The sequence below is a fragment of the Belonocnema kinseyi genome, chromosome 2 (assembly GCF_010883055.1).
Source record: "Belonocnema kinseyi isolate 2016_QV_RU_SX_M_011 chromosome 2, B_treatae_v1, whole genome shotgun sequence".
Lineage (NCBI taxonomy): Eukaryota > Metazoa > Arthropoda > Insecta > Hymenoptera > Cynipidae > Belonocnema > Belonocnema kinseyi.
This window is the reverse complement of record NC_046658.1, coordinates 73,661,209-73,672,458: the sequence shown is the minus strand read 5'-3', so window position 1 is coordinate 73,672,458 and position 11,250 is coordinate 73,661,209. Positions and strand designations below refer to the sequence as shown.

General features: G+C 33.3%; 1 protein-coding gene across 4 annotated transcripts in view; it reads left to right on the top strand.

Annotated features, from left to right (window-relative positions):
* The window catches only part of LOC117167429 (nuclear pore complex protein Nup98-Nup96-like), an 11,049-nt gene extending 703 nt beyond the window's left edge, over positions 1–10,346 (top strand). Inside the window, exons 2-8 of one of the 4 annotated variants that reach the window (XM_033352347.1) lie at positions 4,018–4,066; positions 4,166–4,381; positions 4,482–5,162; positions 5,352–9,111; positions 9,186–9,283; positions 9,360–9,606; positions 9,736–10,346. In XM_033352347.1, the coding sequence (XP_033208238.1) occupies positions 4,036–4,066; positions 4,166–4,381; positions 4,482–5,162; positions 5,352–9,111; positions 9,186–9,283; positions 9,360–9,606; positions 9,736–9,928 (5,226 nt within the window). In that variant the 5' untranslated portion in view covers positions 4,018–4,035 and the 3' untranslated portion in view covers positions 9,929–10,346. Of the gene's footprint in view, positions 1–3,583; positions 3,739–4,017; positions 4,067–4,165; positions 4,382–4,481; positions 9,112–9,185; positions 9,284–9,359; positions 9,607–9,735 lie in introns of all 4 variants that reach the window. The other 3 variants (XM_033352345.1, XM_033352346.1, XM_033352344.1) reach the window with 3 other exon arrangements.
* Positions 10,347–11,250: the final 904 nt, after the last annotated feature.

Sequence of the window (11,250 nt, the reverse complement as noted above, 5' to 3'; positions counted from 1 at the left end):
AAATGTAACCAATTTTCAAGATTGTTTTCAAAACTCTCATTGACATAAAATATATCAGTGAAAGAAGACAAATAGACTGTTCAAAAATTAAAAATACCAATTTTTTCAAACTTTCAAGCAAATTATTTTGTCATGAAATATTTGGAAAATTAATAGCGCAAAAAATAAAAGATGATTTTTTAAGGAAAACAACATTTTTATTTTTTTACACGATTTTTGTTATGTGAGAAAATTATGTTACATCATTTTTTTTACGAACTCAGTTGGTGGCGTAGTTTAAATTAACAATTACGTGGTACAGAATTTGTATGCATACTATACAATTATAACAAATTGGATAAAACGAAACATTGTTCAATACATACATTTTATGTAATTTTTTCGTAGAATCGAATCGTGTTATTAGTTTTTGCGTATCTCGAATATTTTAACGATTTTTTAAAATAAAACTTGTTTAAACAATCAAAAAATAAAATATTTTTTACCCTAGTTTGCGGCGGAATTTTAGAGCATTTTTAAGCAAATAAAACATGTTAAAAACAACAGTTTTTTGGTTATGCAGTGTCACCCTTCAATTTTTTACTCTCATTAATTTGCTGGTCACTAAACACGTTCTCAATGAGAAGTTATTAATTTGCTTTGTTTGAAAATTGTCTTTCGCGAACTTCATCCCATTTTGATTTTTTCAGGCTCACTGAATGAGCAGAGCACGGTAACATCCAAGAGTCATATGTTCACAAGGCTTAAAAAAAGGACCATTTTGTTAACCAGATATTTTTTATCAATGATTCTGCTTTTATCTATCGCAAATGCTTTTCAAAAAATCCCATTTCTCAATTAAGCTTTTCGCAATACAATAAAATGGTAAAACGCAAAGTTGTTTATCTGAAAATTATATAAACTTGCTGCATACCATTTTTTGATAAGACCCGTCGTTTTTGCAGAGTTCACAATCTTTCCCCTGTATTTCCTCTTTTTCAAATTTCCCCCATTCTCGAAAAACTTCCCCCTTTCCCCAATATCTCTTTATATATATACGATGTTTGAAAATACAATTTTTTATTTTACATCTACAAAATTATTCTATTCAAAACTATAATATGCTACTGCGCTATTTAAATTCACAAAATTATCTATTATAATTAATTTAACTTTTTTGAATTTTAATAATTTCAAACTATTTGCGATTTAATAAAACTTGAGTCTAAAGTATTTTTTTGTTGAATTTATACAGATTCAATATTTTTCAAATTCACTATAGTAAAGAACGATGCTTTGTTTGACCACGTTTTAGACTTCAATTTAAATTCGAATAACGATTGTCATTATGATCTACATATTATAACAATTGTTTTTCGATTACACCAAATTTCAAACAAGCGTTACAAGTTTTACAATTGATCTTGATTATATTTTTTTTGAACACTAATAAGTTCTTGAATTTCTCGTACTTTTCCTTAAATTAAAATTGGTACATTTCAAACAATTGCAAAAGAAACTGTTTTTAATGTTTAGACAATTCCAAATGAATATCTTTTGAAAATAAACAGTTTTGATTGTGTAATATTATACCATTTCTAGACGTTTTAAATTCAATAATTCCTGAATTATCAATATTGGACATGAAAATTTTTCAAATATAAACAAAGCCAAAATGTGAGTAAAATATTTATGGAAGCATTTTTAGAACACCCATGTTTTTAAATTCAACATTACGAGGTTTTAGATTGTTTGTTTTTAATAATAAAAAATAAAAATCTAGATAAGTTAATATGCGTTTTGAGCGTATGCATTCCGTTTAAACGGTTTATTTAAAAAAATTTCATTACTAATTTTTATTTCATTTATATTCATGGAATTTCAAATAATTTCTACATATTTCAATGGATTATTACGATTTGCAGAGACTTCATGGGTTTTCAACGAATTTCTAGATAATTTTTGGAAATAAATTTGATTTTTTTCGAGGGATTTATAAGGAATTTAACGATTTCGAGGGATATGGATATAAACACATTTCTGAAAATGTTTAGGATTTAAGTTTTTTTTAAGATTTCAAAGAATTTCAAGATATTTCGTTCCCAGAGACGTGATCGCGCATGTGCATTTCATTTAAACATTTAAAAAATAAATAAATTTAATGAGAAATTTAATAAATAACTTTAATTTATATTAAATAAATTTAAAATTACTCCTACTTATTTTAATCGATTTTTACGATTTCAAGGGATTTTAAAGAAATTTCTAGAGAAATTCAGGGAATAAATTAAAAATTTGTAAAGGGCTTTATACGGATTTTAAGAATTTATACAGTTTTTGTTTAAATTTTAAACTATTTTTAATCTGAGTTAAACAGCATTGATTACTGTTTGTAAAAGTTTGTCGAGATGCAACAACTCCATTTACATTCAACGTATTAATCACAGTAAGGATGAAATAGAAAATCTTGTATATGAATATTTAATTATACTTTAAAAGTATCACGATTTAAATATTAATGAAAGAAATTTTGGAAAAGGAAATATTCTTGATTATGAGAACGATTTAAAACATAAAAATTGATTTCTTTTTAAATAAATTTTATGTTCCCTCAGGATTTTTATATATCGCCGTGAATTAATCTGCAATTACCTGAGTCAATGGCTCCAATCAAACAAATATTTAATGGCAGAAATCATTTAACATGATTTAAAAACTATACAATTTTGTTGTAAAAAGATTGTTTCATGTTTTTCTAAATGTAAAAATAAATATTCTATCTCCTATTCTTACCCTATTTCTCCCTTTTTTCGAGTTTGTTTTTCGCTGTGATCCCTGTTCTTTTAATCTTAAAAAATATCATTAAAAACAAAAAACTTCAATTTCCAGCATGGTTGTATACAGTCTGTGCTGTTCACCCGGACAGCATTTTCAATCGCGGAAGTTTTTGAGTACTCGAAACTTTGGGGTGCTCTAACAAAGTTGCGAATTCTTAACAGATTTTGGATTAAAAAATGTCGATTTTTCAAGGTTTTACCCCACATTTTTGTTTAGAAATCCGAAAACCCCACTGATGCCGACTTTCATAAAAATTCGGTTATTTACTGAATTATTCATAATAATCGCTTGGGAGTTGTATTGGCCCTCAATAATGAATGTCGCAGAAAATGTTGATGTACATTGTTGCTTTTAAGGTCAGGTGAATTGGAAACCATTCACAATTTTACAATTGAAAGTGCTATTCTTTAATTAATATCTGGGTTGTATAATAATTATATTTTTTACTAAATAATTACTTATTAATAAATATTGAAATATTCTTTACATATTTTTGTTATCAAAGTGCATTTGATGAACGCAAATACAATGTAGTTCATTTTTTCTAAAGTTATCAAAAAACGTTTCATTGAAAGAATTCTTTTTATATTATTTGTTATTGGCATAGATTTTATGGAAAAAAATGGTAAACGTCTTTTTTTATAAAAAATACCCTTACAATTATTTTTTTTTGTATAAAAGAAATGCTTTTAAATAATCAAAAACTTAGTCGCAATTTTTGACTTGGAAAAAATAAATTTTTCTAATCATATTCAATTTATTATAGAATTATAGAAATGCATACAAAAAATCGTGCTTGAAGTACGATTATCGCAAGGAGAATGTGTTCATTAAGGCTGTTAGTAAATAATTTTCCTTTTTAATTTGAAATAAAAGCCTTCTTTAAAAGTAGGGACTACAACATTTTCTTAATATTTTCAAGTAAGTTTATTTCTATTTATTATCTTTATAATTTATTTATAATTTTCCCGCGTAGTGGCTAGATTTTTTGCTATAATTTCGGAATAATCCTTTGCCAATTCTATATTTATAGTTCATGCTCTTTCAAAAACTTAATTTTAAAATATTATCTTGTTCAGTTTATTAGAGTTGTTTATTATAACTGTAAACTCAAAATCATTATTAATATTTCATATTTTTCATCAACCTCAAGGCTCATTAAATTCTGTATTTTTTAATTTTTAAATAAATAAATTTCAGACACTGTTACCACCAGTCATGTTTGGCCAAACTGGGAATACCTCCTTTGGTATGTTCATAATTTATAGAGTATACATTATAAACCCATTGTTGTGAAAGTTACTTTCAGTTTATTAAGAATAATTAATATATTTTCAATTTTCTGTAGGAGCTTTTAACACAGGAACTCAAACCAGTCCTTTTGCTCAATCTGCATTTGGAAAGCCAACGACTAGCTTTGGTACTGGAGCGACACCTGCCTTCGGCACCAATACCTCTCTTTTCAGTACAAAACCAGCAGGTACTACATCAGGAGGTTTATTCGGAAGTTCAGCTGGAACTTCCGCGTTTGGACAACCTATCACAACCCAATCATCATTCGGAGGTTATATCAATATCCTTTAAACAAACAAATCCAAAATGTGTATACGAATTGTGTGAAAACGTAAACTATAACTCTTATTTAAATGTCCTATGTACTCTAGGCTTTGGCGGTACAAACACAAATGCCAACCTTTTCGGCACGCAACAAACTGCAAACACAAACCTCTTCGGAGCTAGCTCAGCTCCAGCATTTGGTCAAGTTACTAAACCTGCTGGCTTTGGTTTCGGTACATCAACAAACACGAACCTTTTCGGCCAACCACAACAAACGTCTCAACAAACAACGCCTTTTGGCCAAACAAACCCTTCCACAAACGCGGGCTTGTTTGGTTCCACAACTGGCTTTGGAGCCTCCAATACGGCAACCGGTATGACTGGAACAGTCCTAAAATTCAATCCAGTTACAGGAACTGACACAATGATGAAGAACGGAGTGACTCAAACGATATCAACTCGACATCATTGCATTACTTGCATGAAAGAATATGAATCGAAATCCTTAGAAGAATTGCGTCTTGAGGATTACTTAGCTGGGCGGAAAGGGACGCAAAATCAAGCAACTGGCCTCTTCGGAACTCCAGCTCAACCTTCACTCTTTGGAACCGTTACTGCAGGAACAAGTACTGTGACTCCAAGTTTCGGATCAACATCTGGAGGATTTGGAACGACAAACCAACCAGGAGGAACTGGTCTCTTCAACAAACCAATTGCAAGCTTTGGTGTACCAACAACAACGACTGGCGGTTTCCCTTATAACTCTACGGCTTCTTCAAGTCTTTTTGGTAATACCCAAGCCAAACCATTCGGTGCAGCTGCGCCAGCTTCTATATTCTCAAACACCAATACTATTCCAGCATCTGGAATTGGATTTGGAACGACTCAGAATACTGGGTTTGGAAGCTTTGGAACAGCACAACCGAACCAGAGTATTGGATTATTTAATCAACACAAATCTGCCTTTGCTTTGACAGCTCCCGCAACAAGTACCAGCTTCGGTGGATTTGGACAACCAGGAACGAGTTTATTCGGAGCAAAACCAGCCGGAACAATCGGTTTTGGTACTTCTACTTTTGGAGGCACTACAACACCTTCTTTCGGTACCAATCTAGGTTTCGGAACAACCCAGAACACAAACACCTCCTTGTTCAACACCTTCAAACCTGCTGGCCAAACTACTGGATTTTCCTTCGGAGCACCAACCAGTCGTGGAACAAATTCGTGTCTTATTTCAAGCGGAGCCTTTAATCAACAAAAGCCTGCTTTTAACGCCTCCCCTGGGTTTGGCATCACGACAGCAATGCCATCACTTGGAATGAATATGTTTGGTGGAGTTGGAATGAACCAGGCTCAACAAAACGCAGGTTCAGTTCCAGTTCATCAGCAGGTTTTGGCTTTAGTCTCAGCACCTTTCGGAAATTCCCCATTGTTGAAAAACCTTCTTCCAGCTTCTGGTAAAGCTAAAGAACTCTTGAAACCTTTAAACCCGACAAACAGAATGACCAGTCCACAGTACAAAGTTTCAACAAATAATTCGCCGAGGATTAAGGCTAGCGTTGCTACTTCTTCAAATTTATCCAAGAAGTCCTTATTCGAAGGTCTAGAAGAAGAAGATCCTTCCTTAGTAGAAGCATTTCAACCTCGGCCAAACGCAAAACGTCTAGTTCTACGTCCCAAACACGTGACTGTATCCCAATCTGTCGAAAATATCAACTCTCCTCTGAATGGCAGTATTCCAGATAACACGAGACCTTCAAGTAGAGATTCTGAAAGCACTAATAAGGAAAACCAAGAAAGCCAGTCTCCTACTGATCCCCAGTCATCAGTATCGTGGCTAAAATCCACAATGCCTGCGATAAAGACCAAAGAAGCAGCCTTTGATGGTCAAGAATCACCTTTCCGAGGTTCTGATATTCCTCCGGAAGGTATTGGCAATACCATGATGGCATTGAGACCGAAAATCGGGAACCATAATCAGTCTTCTGTTTCCTCAAAATCGAGTGTTGATAAAAACTCTTCAGACTCAATTGAACGAGACGCAGACTACTCTCCCGAGGAACTCGTCGAAGCTCCACGTTCATCTCTGCCGTCACAGAGTTTTGCAAAATTAGCTAATGTGAAGCTTCAAAGAGTTGGCTACTACACAATTCCTGCTATTGATAAATTGGATGAATACGTTTGCGATGAAACCTGCATCGTTCCTAATTTTACAGTCGGGCGAGAAGGATACGGAAATGTTTACTTTTCAGATTCGTTTGACATTTACGGATTGAATCTGGACGACATTGTCCACTTCAGACACAAAGAAGTGATTATATATCCCGACGATGATAAGAAGCCTCCCATTGGTCAGGGTTTGAATCGAAGAGCCAAGGTTACTTTGGATGGCGTCTGGCCGCAGGACAAATCGCGACATGAGGCAATCACAGATCCCAATCGTCTTCAGGAAATGAACTACGAGGGGAAGCTTAGGCGCGTTTCTGATAAACATGACACTCGTTTCCTTGAATATCGCCCAGAGACTGGTTCCTGGATTTTTAAAGTGGAACATTTTTCAAAATATGGTTTGAGTGATTCTGAAGATGAAGATAATGAAGCTAGTTTTCAGTATCTCGGATCAAAGAAACTCAAACTTTCTTTTCAAAGCAACTCCACTGAGAAGAAAAGAGTGGAATGTACAGATGTTAAAGTCATCTCACCTTTAAAAAACTCTACATTTCCACCCAAATTTCAGCCTCAGTGTCAATCTGATTTAGAGACCTTTTGCTCTGAACTACAATTTAGATTCCAGCCAAACTTTCAGTCTGATTTACTGAAAGATTGCACATTTGAAGAACAAACGAGCCCAACTTCGATGTATGCGAGAATGATCGGAATCGATAGCCACAAATTGCAGCTTATGAAAGCCGATTTATTTCAGAGGAATGGCACGGAAGATATAATGTTAGAAGCAGCTAGCGAATATCATAAAAATTGTAAATTGGGTTTTGATTACCATTCCAGAGTGATGGAACATATACCCATCCTTCGTTCAAATTTGTCACAGTCATTTCGCTTCGATTCAATAGTCCACCAGAAAAAATTAAAACCGAAACAGATGGAGGAAATTTCTCAAGCAGAACCAAAACTTTTTCGTAAAATATTACCAGCCCCGATTGTTGAACCCAAAACTGTTGTTTTAAAGTCGAGATCTGAACTGATACCACTCAAAGATTCTATCATCAGTAAACTCCGTGCAAGTTGTATAGCAGACCTCGGTATTCCAATGGGAAGAATGTTTAGAGCAAGTTGGGGACCCGGACTAACTCTTATCACTCTAAATACTCAGCAACAAGCAACAAATTTCCCTGTGCGTAGTAATCTCAGTCTTCTCGGATCTTACATCTCAGGTCGACACTTCCAAGACGAGACTTCGAGTATTGTCCAGCGTCTGCAAATATTAGGGGGAAGTTCAGAGAGCAGCGATTATGTAATTACATTCAAAGAAAGCATTGAAAGTCATCTAAAGATTCAACTAGACCATTCTATCGTGAGTCAGGAAAGCGATTGTCCAGTGATTGGCAATCCTAGCGGAAAATCAGCTGTTGATGTCTTGCATGCTCATTTCAAACAGACGCAGCATGTTCTAGATAAGAAGTCTGATAATTATTCAGAGGACAAGATGATCAAGTATTATAATGAAGTTTGGCGACTGTGCATCTCGCTTTGGGGATACCTTCCAGAATTGAAACCAGATGATGATCAAGAAGACCACAACACTTTGATTGTTCGAAAAGAAGCTCTCAGCGATTGGTTGAAAAATGTAATAGAGGAAAGAGTAAGATTCAATATTGCAGAAATTGATTCTGAAGATGAGATCATGTTCGAATTACTCACGGCCAATAAACTCGACGATGCCTGTTCCCTCGCAAGAAATGTAGTTGGGGATCATTGTCTGGCTTTATTGATGTCCCAATTGGGTGGGACAACGGCTGTAAGAGTATTGGTAAAACAGCAACTTGCTCTTTGGCAGGAAATGAATATTGATGCAGATATGTCGATTTATAGATTGAAAATGTTCATGTTGGCAGCTGGAGAACCTCTGATTTGTAGCAGCCGGGGAACGGTTAATGTGTGTGAAAATTTGGATTGGAAAAGAGCATTGGCTCTTCATTTGTGGTATTTATCATTGCCAACTGCATCCATCCGGGATGCTTTAGAACTTTATGAAGAATCTTTTAAAAGTGACATGACTGATCTTTACGGGGCTGAGCCTCGACCACAGTATTTTAGAGAAGACTATGAAGTCGAGTTTAATCATAAAAAAGCTATTTATGATCTCTGCTTTCATCTCTTAAAGCTCCACTCTACTGGTAATCATCCTATGGAGCCAATTTTGAATCCACTAAATCATACAGCTGATTCCTTCGATTACAGGCTGAGTTGGTTAATCCAGGCAGCCCTGATTGGATTGGGTTATTCCCATCTGTCAGAAGATGTAGAGGCTCTAACTCATGCTAATTTTGCGGCTCAGTTGGAAACCTACGATTTGTGGCACTGGGCGATTTTTGTCGTCTTACATTTAAAGCATTCTAGAAGAAGACGCAAGGCGGTAAAGGATCTGCTAGCGAGGCACGTGGAGCTGGATGAAGATGAAGAATACGAGAAAAGGGAAAATTTCCTGAGGGAGGAACTTGGGATAAAGTTTGAATGGATTAATGAGGCGAAAGGGGTCAAGGCCTGTGCTTTGAAAAGGTATTGATAGATTTTTATTGGGAATTAAATGAAGGAGCAAAAATTTCCAAGTTGATTATATTAAATCATTACAGATATGGGGAAGCTGCTTGGTACTTCACACAAGCTGAGATGTGGAACAAAGCTCATGAAGTTATTAATGAATACCTTGCAGCAGATGCAATTATAAATGGTAAAAGTGTATACTTTTAATCTCTTTTTTATGTTTTTTATTGATAAGGTGCATGATTAAAAATTAATGTTTTCAGAAAACTATCACTATCTGAATTCGCTGCTGGCTCCACTGATTCAAGAGGAGGGAAGCAACGTGATCAGTGGCTGGATGTATCAAGGTCAACTTTTATGGGATTATTTGGACATCACCGCTGAAATAAAATCTCTCTTAAAAACTGACAATTTCACTCAAATCTGTTACAAACTAGAACTTTTACGACCTCAACTGACGAATCTTTGTTCGAAAATCAACCTTTTGCCATGTCCAACAGCAAAAGACAGGTATGAACCACACATTTTCCAGTGTGGCCACTAAAACACAATAAATACCTGGGAAATTCGGGCTCTACATTTTTTTATTAGTTAATTCATGGGAACTAATTATGTTATTTTGTCATTTTTATATTTCAGATTGTGTCAAGCTGAAATAGCGAAAAGAACTCTCCAACTTGCGAAAAGTATGTTGATGCTACAGTCGACCGATTCCTTAATTACCGGTAAAGCGTTAATACAGTTGGTTTCTCAACTTCCGTTACCGGAAGACTATGCACAACAGGAGCTTCGACCTATTATAAACAGATACGCAATGGAAGTCGCTATGTAATTTTATACAAAATGCCTAACGTTTGAAAAACGTTTATTATAAAATCTAGAATAATGAACAATTTACCACCCTTTATAGTAAATATGGATAATGGATCATCCGTAAACTAAGTTACTAATTTTGGTCAATTTTTGACCCCCACTTCCCCCTTGTTGATAACCATTGATTTGGTTATTACCCACCCCCTCCTCCCGAAAGTAACATTGCCTTCAGGTAAAACCCGATTTTACGTTCATACTGATTTTTTTGTGTTCAGAGCGAGTCACGTTGCCAATATGTCTATATTGTCTACGCGACTATGTGTTGAATTATAAAATTCGGTAATAAATCAACGCTTAGAATAAAAAAAATTATTTTCAGAGTAAGAGTTGAAATGTGCCAAATTGAATTTTATATTACAGTTAATCCGGGTATTATTGAATTTTTAAACTAAGAAAGGTACATTTTTTACCAAAAATATAATAATTAAACTTTTAATTAAAACAAATAGTTTTTAATTATAAAAACAATTTCATCTAAATAAAACGATTAGAATATAAGTTGTTACCAAAAATGGAATAGGTAAATTTTCAATTACCCAAGTAATTAAAGAAAAAAGAATTTTCAACAAATCAGTTCAATTTCAAACCAAAAAGATGAATTTGTAACTAAAATTTTAAATCATCAAACAAAAAATGTATGTTTTAAGAAAGTCGTTCAACTTTAAAACGTAGTTGCTTACTTTTTAAATGAAAATATGAATTTTTAAACAAAAATATTATTTCTAACCAAATTCAAGAATTCTCAGCCAAAAAGTTGAATTTTTAAAAACGAAAAAAAATGGTTTCTTTAATTTTTAAGAAAGTAGTTAAACTTTAAAACCTAGTTATTAAGTTTTTAACGAAAAAGATGAATTTAAAAAAATAATAATTTTTAACAAAATTCAAGAATTCTTAGCCAAATTGTTCAATTTTTAGGAAATTAGAAAAAATTGTTTCTTTTATTTTTAAGAAAGTAGTTTGACTATAAAACCAAGTTATTAAATGTGTAACCAAAAAGATAAATTTTTAAACAAAAAGATTATTTTTCTACCGAAAAAAACGAATTTATAACAAAGTTCAAGAATTCTTAACCAAAAAAGTTGAATTTTCAGCAAAAAAGATCAATTTTTAAATAAAAAGATTAATTTACTATAAAAAAATCAAGAATTCTCAACCAAAAAATTGAAGTTTGAAAAAGAACGAAAAAAATGGTTTCTATAGTTTTTAAAAAAGTATTTCAACTTTAAAACCTAGTTATTAAATATGTAACCAAAAAGATGAATTTTTGAACAAAAAGATTAT